The sequence below is a fragment of the Phaenicophaeus curvirostris genome, chromosome 3 (genome assembly GCF_032191515.1).
Source record: "Phaenicophaeus curvirostris isolate KB17595 chromosome 3, BPBGC_Pcur_1.0, whole genome shotgun sequence".
Taxonomy (NCBI): domain Eukaryota; kingdom Metazoa; phylum Chordata; class Aves; order Cuculiformes; family Cuculidae; genus Phaenicophaeus; species Phaenicophaeus curvirostris.
In genome coordinates this window covers 13,514,105-13,532,584 of record NC_091394.1, presented here as the reverse complement: position 1 = coordinate 13,532,584, position 18,480 = coordinate 13,514,105, and the positions used below count along the sequence as shown (strand labels likewise).

Below are 18,480 nucleotides of genomic sequence, written 5' to 3'. Positions count from 1 at the left end.
TATTTTACATTTGTCCTTGCCCCTTTGTCCTGTAGGTTCTCAGTACTGATTTTTTTTTTTTTTACAAGGTATTTGTTCACCCAAGTGCAGGGAGCTTTTAAATGAAAATCCACCTGTATTATGAACTTCAAAGTGCAAGTGACAGCAAAACCACATGACTACAAGGTACTGAATGTAAAGATGCCTCGGAGGAATGTGCAGCTGGAGTTCGAGAGCTACTGCTAGGGGTGCCAAATACATAAGTTAAGAATTGGAAAGCAGTGATCAAATGATGTGTCATCTCTTCAGGAGAATGTGATGAGAGGTTGACAAGAAGTGAGGAAACAACCCTTCCAGTTTTTCACCTAGAAGCGATATTATTGTTAAAATAGTATTTCTAATGCGAATCTCTTCACCATTCGCCAACTCACAAAGTTTGTGTTTTCTTAGTGCAAAAATCTAAGGTGGAGATTTAACTGATGATCCCATCCATGTTTCACAAAATGAAAGAATAAATTTTCTGCCCAAAACAGTTAAATATGGGTTGAGCTTTTGGGGCGGGAAGGGACACAGCATTGTTCACGAATAAGAACAGCTCTTAATATATGGCTTCTTGTCGATAGTGAAGGAAACTGTCAGCCCTCAGATGTTTTAGGGGCTGTTAAAAGGTTATTGTTTTAATGTTTAGGAATTTAGCTATTAGCAGCTGAGAAATAACCAGCGTGATTCAGGAAGTAAGGGATGGGAGTGGGGAGGGGAGTTTAGCAGCTTCTGAGGTGTGCTTGCACAGAAACTACTAAAAAGGACAAATGGAACAAATGTTTCCCCATTTCAGCTTGCAGCATTTCAGGGTGTGAAGTGATTCATTGTCTTTTGGCAGAAGTCATTGCCTTGTGGTGAGGTACACAGAAGACTCCACCCAGACCTTTACAGACATATACTCGGAATACATTACTAATAAGTAATTAGGCACTATTAATGTGGCTTATAACACATACTTGGCGAATCTCTTGACCCTTTACAGTTTCTCGTTTTGTAGCATCCCCCCTTTCTTAGGAAGAGTATGTCGATGTAAATCCCAGCATCTTGCAGTGACAGTCCATATGTGGTCCTTATCTGCACAGTTACACAGGCAAGGGTGTGTCAGCCAGTGTGCTTTCCTGTCCTTGTAACTTTTTGTGTGGTATATAGGTTGGTAGTAGGGAAGAAGGAGGTTAAGTTTTAAATCCGTGTTGGCAAATCTAACATAACACTGGAATAATCCACAGTGAAGAAACATGTACAAGTCTCTCTGTATGTTCTTCCTGTGCATGATTTTTTTTTTTTTTTTACTCTTAAAAAAGCCTGCAAGATTTCATCTACCTAGTTTTTGTTTAGGGAATTGGGATTATTTCTACCAGAATTAGACAAGGTTGTGGGTTTCGTAATGAAGAGTGAACAGGCATCTGAATAGTCTCTGTCTACTTATTTTTATCTGCTCTTGTCGAATTATTGTTACTTTTGTTAAATGTGTTCTGGTGCCAGAATGCTCTGAATGAAAATGCTATATTAAATAATTAGATAACTTGCAAGTGTATTGCAAGAACGGGAAGCAGACACATTCTGACTTCACGCTATGTTTTTAGGTGGAAAAACTGAGGTAGGAAAGCCCACTTCATTTGAAGATGAGCGTGTGTTTGCCTCCAGCTGCGTGTCATGTACCAGAAAGAGTTATTAGCACTGTCTTCCTTTTGAACTGTATTGGAGGTGAATTTTAGCGTTTAAAAGACTTTTTATTAAAAAAAATACTTATTATTTCCTGAGCCTCTTTGTTTCCATTATTCAATGAGAATAACATGAGCTTGAACATGACACTTGCATCGTTGGATCATGATCTGTGAAGAACTTCAAAAAGGTTATTTGTTTGGATAAGATTTTCAGATGACTTTCAGAGAGATTCTTAATTCCTCTCTCCATGCACATGTGTGCTTTTACTGTCTCTCAAAAGACTTGGCTTTTATACAAAATTTTTTTTAAGTGTAAATTTTTTTTTTTTTGCATCTCTTGATTCTGCAGTTGAATGGAGAAGCATGTCATACTGAAACTTCAGTCAAACCATATCTTAACAGCTTTGAAATCAAAGCCTAGGATTTATGCTGTCTGATTAATAGCAGGTTAAGAAACACTTTCCTTATTGTGTGTGTTCTGGCTTGCAGATCCTTTTAAGGGAAAACCTAATAGACTCAAGTGCTTGAACTCTGGCAAAAATTTCATCCCTTATGCATTCAACAAGGAATAGTTTGTTTTCTACTGCTGTTGTGGAGTACCTTAAACTTTGAAATGTCTGTCTGTGAGGCAATACCCCATCCCAGAAGCATTTTCCACTCCCTGAAAGGTGTGTGCAAGTGAAGATGGAAATGCATAGGTGCTGAAATGAAGGTGTGAAAGCCAGTTGCAAAAATAATATGCTTTTATATCTGCATTTGTTGCCATGCATTTGTTTCTGGTAGTGTGCTGTTGTCCAGGCTTCCCTCATGGCAGTCAATGGCTCCTTCTTGAGCTTAGGGGTTGTTGCCGGGTGCTGTTCTCTTTAAACTGCTCACCTTGAAATATTTGGATGTAATTTCTGGGTACGGCTGATGGTCCACCAAGAAACCTGAGTGCTATGAGAGGCTGTAACAAAACGTGAAGCATGTGTTACGCTATGTATGCTTTGAGAACTTTCCACTAAAAGCAGCATCTGTGTTAGATGGATTTTTAGAACGGTCAGGTTGTTACATTGGGCATAAGTAGATGCAGAATTGTTATAGGGTAATTTGTCCAATTAAGCTGGCTTTATATGCTGGTTAAGCCTGAAAATATTTTCAGTGTTTATTATGATGTGGTAGATTTATATAATTACAAAGTTGAGGTTAGTTTTCATCTGGCCTGTGCCATCTTTGGCATAAATGGGTGTGATTCAGAAACCTGTTGTATTTGCTTTGCTAGTGAAGGATGATGAGAATATCTGATCTTTTTTAAGGAGAGGCTTGGAACAAGGTAAACTGATGCCTCATTGATCTGATATTGCCTGGTTCAGAGTTGGCCTTTCTTTGAGCAATTCACTGGTATTGAACCTAATAAAAGCACAGGAGTGATTATGAAAGGGGAGAAGGAGGGGGGTTTGGAGGCTGGGCGGTGGGAAACCTGCCTGTGTAATAATAATTGAAGCTCATAACGTTGTACCGTGCCCATAGTGTGTATCATCTGATTTCACTGTATTTTCTCTAGTTTTGGGAAATTGAGGAGTGTGGCCTTTATCTAAAATACAGATTTATTTATTTTATTTTTATGCAGAGTTTCATAAGTTACATGTAGGTGGCAAAAATGAGCCAACTGCTCTTCGCCGAGCTCCTCTGAAGCAGAATGAGGAAGAGTGGATGTAAGTAGGAAGGACGTAAGCTGTGCTGTTAGACCAGTGTGGTGGAGTGGGAAAGATAAGGTCCAAGCTCTGGATCTCAAGACTTCAAATCTCTTTGTTACTGTTGCCAGTTTAAATTTAAAATTTTAGAATTTGTTTTGCGTTGCATCGATGCTGCCTTGCCAGGAGCAAAAGTGGGATCTGAAGTAAATGCTACATCCTAGTTTAAAAAAACAGAAAGTGTATACACACACATACAAACTACTCCTGTTTTCAGAGGCTTTGTGCAATTGTCCTTCCTACCACAACAGAGGTTTCTACAGAGCAAATAATTTTAATCTCTGAGGTATCCTGAAGAATTGTTCCTACCTAGAATCAACTGATAAAAATAGTCTAAAAGGTGCATATCCTTGCTTGGAATGGAGTGACATGAAGGTCATGAGAATTTTCTAGATTAAAACTCCTGTGAGGATAGTGTAGGATCACCTATTATCATCATTTGAATTAAAAAAACCCAAACAACAAGACCCTAAAAAGCAAATAACCCAAATCCTCCCAACAAGAAGCAAACTCCTGTCCTCAGAGTATTTGAAGTCTGGCTTTTAATATGGCAGGTGGACACCTCTGCTGCCTTACCTCAATTGCTCACAACTGTGCAGGGAAGGTGCAGCAAAAGGGAAATTGAGAGTGGGTCCTTCTTGGTCCCAGAGGGAGCCCTTCATCCCCGAGACATTCCTCTTTTTTCTGTAGCAGAGATTTCTTCCATTTTTCTCAAATAGTAATGGAGAAGAGAGGATTAGAAATGCTTTATTTTATTGTCCATCAAAGAAATACAGCGTACCTCGGTAAGAATATCACTCTGGTGTAAGTGAGCAGATTTATCAACAGGAGATTCTCTTATTAGTATTTTAGATTGGCTACTCTGTCAAAGATTCCTCAGATCAAATCAAATTTTCCAGAAGAGTCCTGGCACTTCTGTGGGAAGGGGCAGCCATCACCAACCTGCAGAACATGAGCACAGACAAAGGTTTAGGTGAGCAGAATGTGTCTCGCACCTGGAAACTTAAAAATCCTGACTATAGGCAGCTCTTGTAGGGGAAACGGTATGTTGCTGCTTGGCAGTTCATCAGACATGCAAGCCTGCAGCAGCATTAAGAGAAGATTCATGCTTTTCCTGCTTATCCTAATGCTGTTCGAGCAGACCTTTCAAAGAGCAATTTCATTTCAAGTTCTGTGTTTTTTCTTTAAACCTGTCGAGAAAAGTTCCTGTTCTGAAACTGGAACGGTGTCCTTTATAGGTACATACTTCTACTACTATTTTCAGGCATGTAATGTGGTTTTGCATTTATTTTTCCTATTTTCTTCTAGGAGTGATATTTTTCCGAAAATGTTTGTCACAACTTCACCAACCTTCTTTCCCTTGCACATTTTTTCAGGAGATGGTATAGAACACATTCTTTTCTCATTGAAATTAGTGAAAAATACCTGTATTCCTCAAAACAACTGTGGGCAGGAATCCAGCAAAGTGGGGAAGAACCTTTGTTGTTATATGTGAAGTAGTGGGTTTATTCTGATGAAAATACAGCCAGTGGGAAATTCTACTAAGTGTCTGTGGGAAATCTCTCGGCAGAATCATAATGTATATAACTGAGAAGGTTGTGCTGGATTTTTATTTGCTTTAAATTTGTGTATAGAAGTGATATAGGGCTCCCATTACATGAAATAAGCTGCGTATGTTTCTAAAAACATCTTGCACGTTTTCCCACAATAAATTCGTAGACTTGCAGAAGGGTTGAGGTTGGAAGGGACCTCTGGAGGTCATCTGGTCCAACCACCCTACTCAAGCAGGGCCACCTGGAGTGAGTTGTGCAGGAATTGCATCTTTAGCTTCAGAGAAAAGAGAGAATACATTGCTCTACAAATGGGAAAGATATTTGGCTTTTCTTACTTTCTTGCCTTCTATCAAGTGAACAGGTTTGAGTGCAGAGGCAAAGGGTGCTGGCCTAGAAATTGAGAATAGTGCTCAATCCAGATTGAAAGGATGTGTCTAATGCTAATTTGTCTGAAAGGCAAAGGAGAAATGTAGTTATTGAAGATAAAGTCATTCTATTTAAGACTAGAATGGAATTGAGACACTACCTGAATGAGGGATTCCTTATTTTTGCCTCATTGCATGAAAAACAGATTGTCCTTCTTGCTCTCAAGACCCATTAGGGTACATGAGCACGTTTGTGAAAGTGTAATCAACCTCCTGTTTGACCTCGCATTTTCTTTTCATAGTTTACTATGCCTAGCTTTGAGGTATTTGTGTGAAAATTAAAATGTGTGGTTATCATTTGGTACTTCCTAGTATGGATTTCTAAAGAGTCATTGTGGTAGATTGACCTTAGCCAGATGCCCACCTAGCTGCTCTCTTGTTCCCTGTCTTCAGCAATAGGAAAGGAAAATAAGATGAGAAGTCAGTGATTAAGATAAGGGTGGGGAGATCACTTACAAATTACTATCATAGGCAAAAAGGAATTACTTGTGAAAAATAAATTTATTGCCAATTAAAATAGATGAGGAGAAAAAAAGACATTATTCATAAAACCTTACCTTGACCCCGTCCTTTTTCCTAGACTCCACTTCACTCCTGCACTCCCACCTACTTTATTTCCTCCCTACACCTTTACATAATTTTCTTTTCTTCTCTTTTTAGGAGGGGCAAGAAGCATAGTATTATTCTGAGGACCCAGCTGTCAGTGAGAGTTCATGCGTGCATTGGTAAGTGAAGTTCCACGGCCTTAAAGAGAATGAATAAACACGCTCAGGGAAGCAAACCTGAGGTGTATGAATCAGGCTTGCTGTGTTCTAAGTTAAGAATAAAGACCAATAAATTGATTTCTTTGTTGCATTTTACAACTAGTTTTTATTAGTTACGTTACCATTGAAGTATGTTAAACAGCCCAGGGAAGTATAGGATTTGACAGTGAAATGTGATGATTGGGGATGCTCTGGAGAATCTTGGATTATCTGTCTTGCCACACCCTGTGTGTGTGCCTGAAGAAGACTGTCTTCTAAGTTGGGAAGAGGATCTGAAAAATTGTTGACTAACATATGACCTACTGCATTTTAGTAGCATGTAATGTTTAGTACTTTACATCTGCAGGCCACACATTTGTCATTATCAAAGTGTCAGTGTCTTAAAGAAACTGGTTAAGACAATGCTGTAATGAGGAAAACGCTAATAAAAGACATCCTGTGCTTATTATAAGAGCTTTAAGGTTTCATAAAAGGAAGCTGTTGTGCTGTGATAGTGTTAATATGTTCTCTAGTGTTCTGCAGAGCAGCATGTTTCACTGAGTGCTAGTAGCATTACTAATGCTCGTATTCTAGTAGTATGATAGATGTTACGGGGTTGTTTAAAAAAATATTTAAGATCCTATATATATGTTGTCTGTTTTGTTTTCAGCTTTTCCATAGTTGATTCAACACCTTAATATATTTAGCTCTGTGGTTATTCTTGCTTGAAGAGACCATAGCTGATGCACTGGAATGTAAATACTTTCCTTAAAAGGAGGAGGAGGAGAAGAAAAATCTAAGTTTTCTATTATTTTCTCAGTGCTAATGCTGTTGGAGGGTTCAGGCTTTAAGTAGAACTAAACTTTTTTCCCCTGCCCCCAAGACGTGTTATGAAACGGCCCTTTCTGGGAATTTGAACTGAGTACAAGCAACCTACAGAATTCCTTGAATACCTCCCATTGAGAGCAATCTCTAGGCTGCCTCATGCAGGAACATATTCTCCTCCATGGCTGTTGACTTGAAGTACAGTAGAGCAAGCCTACGTGTTAAGTGTTAGAGGAGAAACAGAGATGCTGCAAAGTCAAGTCTCATTTTATAAATGTGAATAAAATTAAGAACAGCTTGGAGAAGCTTGTTCTTGTTAGGTCTGGGAATATCTTTGGCAAATCAGACCAGTACAGCAAGACAAGACTTCATGTTTCCTGGACTGAGGCTTTATTAAAAAAAACAAAAAAACCCCAAAAAATACCCCAACCAAAACACATGTAACATTTCTGTTCAGAGTGCAGCCGTCAAGGAATTGGGGGACACCAGTTTCTGAGCTTTTACATGTGGTTGCTCTGTTAACTGTTTGCATTCAAACTCACTGTGGGTAATTAGGCATATTACTGTGCGTGTACTTTAATTGTTCCTGTATTAAACAGCATTCCTTTGTCAGGTGCTGTTACTCTCTGGCAGTAGTGATGGATTCAGTGGTGAGTGAGTACAGTGGAAGCCAGGCTGCAAAACTTGAGTCCAGATTTCAAACTCCTAGATCTGAGGTGTGTTTGGATATGGGCTTTTGCCTTGGTTTGTTATAGGTAGAAAAGCCAAATGCAAGATCTGGTTCTGATTTCCAACCCGCATACCCCCCTTACTGAAGTTTAGGTTTTTAAGATGAGGGTTTGTTTGTTTGTTTGTTTTTTCAGCCTGTAGTCTCTTTTCGCTGCTTTTCTTTTTTATTTCTACATATCAATGTGTCTTATTTTTTGATATGGGATACTTTGAAAGAGTCAAGACTCTCTGCAAATCTTAGCTACTGACTTTGTTCTGTGACCTGTGCCTGGCAGTTAAAGTTATCATGGGATAGGAGGGTTGTTTCACGGGCACAGTGGGTACTTTTCTTCATCTTGCATGTAACTTCACATCAGCTGACTGTTAATATCTTTTTTTTAAAACATAAACGTTAGCTTTTGAGGTTAAAAGATGCCTTGGGAATAGAAGCGAGAAGCTAGAGCAGTCTGAGACAGTGATATGTAGAATAAAACCACCTACTGCTGGGCTGTTTTCTTTCAGTCTTCACAATATCCTTGGAAAGCATTGTGGTTAGCAATGTTACTGACTCTGCTAAGTCCTTCATAGGTAGCTAGGAGTGCTTTATGAGATGTGGCTTGTTCTGAAGTGCCCTTATTGCAGAGGCTCCTGTCATCTTTGCATTCAGGGTTTTACTTTACTTTGAAGAAATGTGAGATGTAAAGAAATTGCTTTCCTGTCATAAAATCCCATTTGGAAGTTGAACCTATTTTTTTTTTTTTTTTTTTAGTTTGCCTTAACATGTACTTTTAAATTGTGGGAAATACACAAGTGTTTATGTTCTGATGTCCAGATAAAGTTTTCCATCATTAGTGACTTCACACCGTTGGGGAATTCATTGTGCTTTAACATCAGAGGATGGATTGACTGCAGGCCAGTATTTTATGAGACTTAAGAGGCTTTAGCAAATCTTATGTCAAGGAAGATGGGGTGGTGGGGTTTGGGGTTTTTTTGTTTGTTTGTTTTAAGCAGGACAGGGAGAGAATCTAGCTTAAGAACTTGAGTCCAGAAGTTGTTAGAGTGGTATATTTTGCCCTATTGCATACCTGTCACTCTTCAGCATCTCACTCAGTTTAATGCATTAGTACTTTTTCTTCCCCCTCTCAATTTGAGTTCTTGTCATATGCTCAAACTAAGGACTCTCAGCATAAAGAACAAGTTCTGTTTTAGATATTGCTCTGCTTATTTTCCGATTTCAGTTTAAACCTGATTAAATTGTCAGGGCTAATTAAAAAGTAGTTTCAAAAATAAAACTTAAGTGGTTTCAATAGTAACTGCAATATTTCTAATGTTCTTTTTTATAAAAGACTATTGCTGAAACCAGTTTTGTTCTTAGAACATAACTAATTGAGCATTAAAGGTATACTTTCATACCTGTTGATGTTAAAAGACCTTAGTGGAGGAAGATAAGTTCTTAAATCACAGTGTCAATTGTTGGTTTGGTTGTTTTTTTTTCACAGATGGTCAAATTTGACCTTTTATTCAAATTAGATTTATTGTGAGTTAATACCCTGTGCGAAAAGTCCTCCTGCTATTTTTGGCAGCTGTGTGACTTTCCTTATTTGTATTTAGTTTTGTCTCAACATAATCTTAATTTGTATGTATTTAACAATTAGAGGCCTTGACTGAAGCCTTCATAAAGTCCAGTGTAAGTGAGGATATAGCTTTACGGGGAGAACACCAACAGTGCCATTTAGTTTAGCCCCTTAAACTAGATGGAAGGTTTTAAAGATTTTTAAAAGCTCCAGTCTTCCTGAAGAGTAACTTGGCTTATTCACTGTGTCCTTGCTTGGACAGCTCTGTTTGCATTTGCTGCTTCATTTGTCTCTCCTTTGCTTCTTGGTTTTCTCTCAAAATAAGATGTGGTCTCTGAGGGGAAAGGTGCCATTTGCTCCTACATATTTGGACGTGTTTTATCGTGAGTCTCACATCCTCTTATTAAACATTCACACCTGTGATGGGAAGTCAGGAGTGTTGTTCTCAATACTGCAAATGAGATTTGGGCAGGAACTCATGACAGTGACTTCGAATAATTTTGCCAAAAGAGGATTGTCATAAGCTTCAAATGTTAATACAACGTAACACAAGAAGAATGTGAATAACAAAGTTCGATGTAATTCTGGATACATGTATTGTCCCGGGATTGCTCAGTGTACTGTAGCTTGGAAGGTCAGCAGACATTGCAAGGTGGATTTTAAATTTTACTTCTCCCCTCTGTAAGTTTGTTATTTTAAAAAAAAACCCAAAAAACCCCAAAACCAAACATCACACCTCAGTTGGTAATTTAAAATGTTTGTGTGTTATAAATTTAAGGGTTTGTATGGCTATAGCTCCTTCTTGTTTTTACACAGTCTTGCTTTTACCTACCTATAGACTAAAAATAATAATTTGCCTGGATATTTGTGTGTTAAGTTTCATAGCTTGAGCCAGCTAGGTCCCTAAACAGTGTACAAAGGTATTGATGAACGAATCTTGCTAAATGTGTAATCTAGCTTTGTTATTAGTCATCGTAACTATTTCATAATCCAGTTCTGTTGGCTCTTGCACATAGGCAGTTGCAGATCTACTGCGTCACTGCGCTTAAGTGATCTAGAGCATGCCTACCCTTCCACACCCTGCCATGGGTGCTCTGCACATTCCCAAGTATGGGATACAATAGCTGCAATGACACGTGGCAGCTGCTCCTAGCCCCTGATATTAGGGCAACTGCTTCAATCAGCAGCATTAGCACCAATAATCCAGCCTTTCCACACTGCTCTTTGGATTGTCTTTTTGACATCCTCTCACTCTTCATATCTTTTTTGAAACACAGCCATAGATATCTCCTATTGTTTTGTGATACCTGAGGGAAGCTGTAAGCTAGGAGCCTAGTAGAAGCCAGCTGCTTTTATTTGTCCTTTAATGGCTGAAGTATGCAGCTAGTTCTTTTTCCATGTACAGTTTTTCCTTCTGTTATACATTACGTAGACTTGTTGCATGTAGTACAGCAGATATGATTATATTCTGCAACTATTTATACATTTATTGAGCCGTCTGGTAGGACTAAGTTCATGAGATGCAAGTTCACCTCAGTGGAACAACACTCCCTTCCCAAAGAGAAAGTAATATCTCGAGTCTATAATTGTTGTAGTCTACACTCTGTTATAGAGCAGTTAATATACATGCACTGAAGCGAGGAAAAACATGGATTATTATTTTGTAAGTAAAGTATCGATGTGTAAGGAAACCCAGTGTGATTCTGGTTAAGGCAATGTGTTAGACCATGTTGTTTCATTCTCTGAGGGCAGAGTTCAGCTTATGCCTACAACCCATGTTATGGTTACTGTCTTACTGGAGGGTGCTTTTCCCTGCAAACATCACTATTGTATAGTCTATCTGGCATATGTGTGTTTGCAGTGTGTTGAGCACCCAAGTAGACTTCTCACAGCCATGGACACTATGAAGCTCCTTTAGATTGTGCTTCAGAACTTTTTGATTTATTTACTTATTTATTTTACTGACAAATAGTTTATTGAATTTTAAATAAACAGCTTTATTTCTGGGAAGAGAGTTTCAGAACACACTAAGAGTCTAATTGAAAAGCTTTCTTAAAGGAAATTTAATTGTAGCACTAGATCTTTTCTTTTAGCTCTTCATTTGGGCAAGTATTGATTGATATGTTTAAATGAAAACCTTGAGAAAAAAAAGATACTTTGGGTTCTTTGAAGAGCATTTTATGGTTTTCTGTTCAGTGTTAGGCCTTCCTAATAGAAAACATTTTCAGTTTGAGAGCAGGGAACATGTGGAGAGCATTAGCAGTTCAGCAGAACGTGCAACTGATTCGGATATAATTTAAAGGGAACAAAAGAGGTGCCTTGAGAATTTGTCGGAAGTGCTGAGGTTTTGCCTTCTTTGCACAGGAGGGAGAGGGGGAGAGAGAGGTGAGTTGAAATTGCTTAGCATAATTGGGACAGAAAAGATGGTGATTAATGGATTTAATGGTGCTACACAGGGATCCTGCATGCATTATGGATTTGTAATCGTGATATGCTTCCTCTGACTTGCTGTAACTTGGTAAAAGTCCTGGCTTAGATGAAGATGATAAACAACATGTTTATTAGATGTAAACTGACATCACACAAATTGAAAAAATGTGAGAAGGAATACCAGAGCTTGGAGGGATTTTTTTTTTTTTTTCAGCGTTAGGATTTTTTTAATAAAAAAAGCACACAGTACTGGGGCCTGTTTCCAGATGTGATTGGAGATATCTGGTTCGGCTCTCTTTCAATTTGAGCAAAACATGAAATAGCTGTAAAGGCTATGATAAAAATACCTTTTTCAACTTTATAACATTATTTAAATTTTCTTTCCTGAAAATGTGGAACACAGATGCTCTAAGTAAAATCCCCTGGTTCCCAGATCAGATTGCTTTGTGAAAATCTATCTGTATAAATAACTTGTGGTTTTGCTCTAAAAATGTACACCTCTTTAAACTGAAATGTTAGACTTTTGTTGTACTCCTCATGCATGCTTTTAGTCAGCCTTCTTTGTGGGATGAACAATGACGCTTCCTCATAACCTGTGATTTGCCTTCCGTGATCTCACTGGGAAAGCTCTGGGCCAGTCCTGTACGATTTCAGAAGGTGTTTGAGACAAAGCAGGGAAATTTCCAAGCACTATGTCTGCGTATTTCATTTAAGTTATAATCCTTAAAATAGGCTTTGCAAAAAGAAGAACCAAGAAGCTGTAGAGCAGATAAAACCTCCATTAGCAGTGGGTTATTTCTTTAAAACAGTGAATTCCTGCTTTAAAAGGCCTTGCTCCAGGTTTGAAAGGACCACTGTGGAGCATACTAGTGGGACCCTTTTCTCATCTTGGGAAGATTTGTGTTAAAATGTGAAAGCTTATCTGATTTGACTTGTGCTGCAAAGTACTGCAGAAACTGAGTGAAGTGTTTCTGAACGGAGATATCCTCTTTATGACTTCTTTTTCCTGACAACTTAGATTTCCATAATAATACCCTTTTTTTATAATATGTAAAAATTTGGGAGGGAGGAGTTGGCTTTTGACTCTTACAACATAGGTTAAAAACAAATTTTGTTTCTGAAGAAACAAAAATCTTCAGTCATCTTCAGCGATACCTTAAAGGAAACCATCTCTTCATAAAGCCAGGAAGGCAAATGAGTACTGTAAAACTTTACTTCCCAGGACAAGCCTATTTACACATTAGAGGTTTTTGTTGTTGTTGGTTTTTTTAATTGATTGTAAAGTTTCACATTAGTGATGCGTGGGTTTTCTTTATAAGTAGATTGTTGTTTTTCATATGGTCTAATATGATACAGTAATGTTTTACTCTTTGCGTATTGCCATCTACCCAGCGCTTTGAAAGGACTATACATCTGCTAAGTAATGACATTTCACAAAAAAAGGAGGGTTAAGTTAATTAGCAAATTAACTTGAAATAGCTGGAGTATACTGCAACTGTAGTTTCTAAAATTTCACACCTAAAATAATCATGTTGCTATTGTTAGAACTAGTTTTTACCACCTTTTTATAATCTAAAAAGAAACAAGCATTTAAGCTCTGATTTGAGTGAGAAGACTTTTATAGCATTTTCAACTGTATATAACTTTACTGAAGGACCCCAAAAATGCAGAATTAGACTCCTCTGGAAATAACTGTTCACAATAGTAGCATCTATTATGATGAAGTCTTCGTGGATTTTTTTTGTTTGTTTGTTTTAATAAAATCAAGCAAATAATTGATTCAATTGATTGTTTAGGCACTTTTGAATGACTTCTGTGTTCTTTAATTAGATTTTGAGAAATACTTGCTGAGTGGAAAAAAAAGAGTGCAGCCTCGGAATTGTCTCTAGATGTTCCTGTTGCAATTCTAGAGCAGATGTTGCCATGGCTGGTTCTGTGTGACCTGTGGGAGCTCTTCATGGTTAAATGTTTCAATAATTCTCTGTGTATGTGTGGTGGTCAAGAAGGTATGTGGAGAACTGCACCAGTTTCAGAGATGCAAAATGCTGTGAGCAAGGCAACTTCATCAGCTTGTTCTACCATGATGCTTCATAACTTAGGTTTTGCACGTCTGTGTTGAGGTGTGAAGTTCTTAGGCTTTTTGACTGTGTGCAGACAGTTGAACTCATTTTGCTGTAAATAGATGCACAAGCATGTTCAAGCCCTTAACTGTGTAAAAAAAGATTAGGTTTATGTTAAATATCTTCAAATAAATTAGTATTATGCTCAGAAGAGTGATTTTTTTTTTTCCTCCGTTATGAAAGATATAAACCAAACAAATGAATTTGGTTCAGATTAGTTTTCTTGAAACTGTGCACCGCTCAAGCCTTTTTTAATCTTTCTTCTGAACAACTTGTTAGAGGTGCCTCAATAAAACAAAACTAAGCACTTAAGCTGTGAAAGAGAAATTAGAAACTGTGCCTTAAAAGCTGTGGGTTTGGAATAGAAAATGTTGGTATTTCTTTGGCGTGTCATTCTCAGCACTGCTACTGATTTAGCCTTGTTTGTAAAGAAGGTGGAAGGATGCTGATTTTACTGAAGCTGAATTAGGGTAAATACAGTCCCTACCTCCCTGAGATGTTCTTAAATGCTTGGACAAAATTGGCTTTGATATAGTCTTTGTCTTGTTCAGTTGTAGATTTTTAACTCTGGATTTGCTGAAATTTAAGGAGCTGTGTAATGATCGTGGGAGTAGCTGCCATGCCAGTTATGGCTTTCACTTCCCCAAGTGTTTAGGTAGAGAAAGAATTGGATTAATGATGCTTATTTTTCTGTAACATACTTTTAATGTAATAAAAGGGCAGAAATGGTTTTAGTTCATAAAGCAAGGAATCATGCTGTTATGGAAGTAAGTCTTCCTTATCTTCAGAATTAATCTATTTACATGTAACAAGTTTGAATGGAAGCCCTGCAAAAAGCTAGAGTTTTAGCATCAGGCAAACTTTGATGTCCAGTATATAATAAAAATAAAGCCTCTATATGTCTAGAGAACGTCTGGGCTGGTTTCTCCCTGCCCCCCACTCAATTACTGAGGGAGGAGTTGTACAATAAATTGGAAAACATTTCCTAACTCATTCCTCTTCTCTCCTGTAGGGTGGGTTTTTGTCATTCATTGCATGTCTGATTTCTGCATTCTGATGGACAATTTTGGTCTCTTACTTAACTATCATGTACTACAGATGGACACATACTCCAGTATACTTTATGATGATTTATTTCACGTTAGCTTAAAAAAAAGAGAATGCATGCTTGTCATTGCAACACAAGGTCAGGAGATATATATTTGAACAATGCTTCAAATTAATTTCACTTGCTAACTGTTTGTGAGCCCACTGCAAGTCCATGTATATGGGTATCATCTTTTCAGGCCAGCGTTTTGTTGTTTCAGTCTTTACATGCACTGAAAGGAGGGTTAACTTTTGTTACCATCTCAAGATCCTACAATGGAAGGTGATATAAAATACGTATGGTTTCCTAACACTGTTGGACTGATTTTTTTCATCTGGTTTATTAACCTCTTTTTCACTATGACATGTAATTAAATGCACTATCTCATAATTCAGCAGTCATGAAATCGTTGCTCTTTGTTGTTGACCAACAGCTCTTGAAACAGTTGTTTCATCATGGCACTCAAATAATGGGTGCTGTTCTTTCCTTGCCTTCAGCTATCCTATTCCTTTCTCATTTATATCCTTTTCATGTGCAGCTGCTTTTATTTCTGTAGAAATTAAGATGATTTAGTTTGTAAATTGAGTGACTTTTAATTTATTTCATGAAAGAAATACTTCAAAGACAGAGGAGCTTTATTTAAATAGGTGCAGGATTCCCTGATTGAATATTTGTTGTCTTCTGTCAGACTTTTTCAGTGATATATCCACCAAATCCACCCACTATCAAGAAGAAAATGTGTACTATATTTTAAAATATGTTATGATGCCTTCAGAAACATTTAGATAAAATGCTAGTCTTGGGATCAGAACATGCCACAATCAGGTGTGGTCATCAGTGGAGGAATCTCACCAGTCATTTTCAGTATGGTTTTATACGAGCTTGCTGAATTTGATGACGTCACAATGTCTCTGGGAATGGGAGAGAGATAGGATTTTTTTGGAGTATTTAATTGACAATATTGTAAGCATTATAAAATGTCATGTAATGTAGACAACTCCCTTTCTTTCACAGCTTTTCAAGCCTTCAACTGTTACTTTAATCATGAGCTGCCCTTTTCTGTTTGTTTCCTTTATGTACCACATCTATCTTTTACTAATGATAACATCTCATTTAATTCTTTTTTTTTTTCTGTTTAAGACTCAGTAAGGCACATCAACACTTAAAAACTTAGGCTTCAAAGAGATAAAGTTACAACATCTTAATTTAAAACCACAGCAGAAGTTAAGGTGGCTGAGCTGTGTGCTATTGTAAGTGGTAGGATGTCATAAGCCATGCGAATTCATATTTAGCAATTTGAGATGAGTCTGGTATGTATGACGTTATATATCAAGTTTCTTTTAATCTTTCAAACATTAAATATTTCGCTGTGGTCGTACTATTAAAACCTGAAGAGGAGTGTGTTGGTAAACTATGTGCTTTATAAAGAACCTTAAACCAAACAATCTGCTTCTGAGAGTTTATTTGTCCCTGTGGCTGTTGACAAGGATTACACTTCAGCTATAAGGGCCAGTTATAACTTCAGAAGGTCTAGAATTGGCATATCAAGTTAACTTGTTGATATGCTAAGGAGGAAAATATAAACACTGGTTATGTTCCTTACGTCTTCCATAATCCTAAATTTAGGTCCACTGGCCATTTAAGAGTCTGTTCAGCATTGAATGCCAGTGGAGATATTTGCTTACCACTTCACTTTGTGCAAAACATGGACAGCTGAGTGTGGAAAGCTTCTCGGCAAGGGGGCTGTGGGAGGAGGCCTGGGACTGATCTCACCCATGCCCGAGGGCAGGAGTTTTCCTCAGCCTTTAGCCACAGACCTTATTCTGCAGGATGCAGAGGCTGGATGAGCTGTTCCAGGCAGGAGAGGGTGGTGATGATGCTGGCAGGATGGCAACCAGCTGTCATTACTTTTCTACCTCTTGCTGCTTAGAGGAGCATGCATGAGTGGCTTCCTGTAACTGCATCAGAAACACATCATGAGGCTTTCCTACATTTTTTTTTTTTTTTTAGTGTTAGGCTGAAATGCTTGATGTTGCACCAAGAAAGAACTTTCTGTAAAAATGTGTGTGTGTTTGCATGCAAGGTCCCGTGTTACATATAACAGCATACTGAAAAACTTAAGCTAACCCCTCATAAAGAGGTTCTGCCATATGGTGTTCACTTCACCCTTTATTAATTCCGAATATGTTAGAAAAAGATGAGATCCGAAAAGAGTGGCTGAGGAAATAAAGTCTTCCTTATATCTAGGCTGCAATAGCCAGGTACTGCTGTAATGCTCTTAGGGATAATGTACCCTGGGAAAAGGGAGTCCTAAAGCCCCACTGCACCGTTGGCCAAAGGTTAGTAAAAGTGAGGAGTACACAAGCCGTTTTGATTATTCTGTATAACACGCTTTGGGGCACTGTGGTAGCAGTGACTGGCTGTCCTAGATTTTCACTCTGAGATTAGTGGTCTGCATGTAACTATTGCCATGGTCTTGTTTTGTATTGTTTATCTGTACTTCAGGTGTTGTGTATGATTTTCAGTTCTGTATGTTGCATTTTCCAGACTCCTTAGCAAACATTCTGTCATTTAAATATCTTTACAAGGACTTTAGGGGGAGTTTTCCTAACCTAAAAGCTATGACATTGAATCCTTTATGTTTTAAAGCCAGTAAAATACATGTAATTCGCATACCAACTCAAGGACCTGGAGGAATGTATGTGAGCTGGTAGTACCTTTTTGACTTGCTACATGTTACCTCATGTTCCAGGTACCGTTTCCAGTTAGCCCTTGGGGATGCTTGTCCAGGAGGCAGGAAGTGTGAACAATCTAACCACAGAAATGCCCGGAGAGTTCTTAAATTTTTCTGTAGAGAAAAACAAGATGCCAAACAGAAAAGCGTATGCTACACAGAATGAGGATTTGTGTCATTGCATCTGTTTTATGAAGACTAAGAACCTGTATTATTACTCTAAAAACAAACCAACCAAAACTACCCAAACCAAAACCCAACGACACAACAACATGGACTTGGTTCCTCTCTCTTCTCTACTTTTCTCTTTTTATTGCAGGTAAGTAGTTTGGAGTTTACAAGCCCAATTCTGCTGTCAGGGAGCTGCAAGGCACTAGGCGTAGTTCTTCTTGTTCATTTTGCCTGAGTAGTTCTCAGCTGTGGTATGTGTAGAAAACTTTGCCTCTAAGTGAAGAGTTACTGCTGTATCACTGCCACGAGTCCTCTTTCTGTCAGCCTTCCAGTCATGCCAGGCACACAGCTTGGTGGCTGTGTTGCCACCAGGCTCCTTCTGTCACCAGTAAGGAAAATCTGCCTGGAGGGCACTCCAGAGCACCTCTGTTATGCTCCTGCCCTGAATTGCTCTTGTTCCGTTGACCATAAAGGAAGCAGATTAGAGAAAGCAATAGCTTGGCTAAGAGGTACATGTACTCCCTATTGTCCCTTTCTGGTTTGTGTCCTCAGCCTCCTGATAGTCACTTTTGGGTGACAGCAGCTTTTAGTGAAATCTGGTTCTTTGTCAAGCTCTGAAAATAGTTGCACCGATTTCTTTTTTCTTAGTTTCTATCAGGATCTAATACGTAATTGATACATGTAAATTTACT

At 38.2% G+C, this 18,480-nt stretch overlaps 1 protein-coding gene across 11 annotated transcripts in view; it reads left to right on the top strand.

Annotated features, from left to right (window-relative positions):
- FHOD3 (formin homology 2 domain containing 3) overlaps nt 1-18,480 on the top strand; it is a 388,584-nt gene that overhangs the window by 45,985 nt on the left and 324,119 nt on the right. For all 11 annotated transcript variants that reach the window (XM_069853399.1, XM_069853402.1, XM_069853398.1 and 8 more), the window contains exon 3: nt 6,057-6,121. In XM_069853399.1, the coding sequence (XP_069709500.1) occupies nt 6,057-6,121 (65 nt within the window). The remainder of the gene's footprint in view (nt 1-6,056; nt 6,122-18,480) is intronic.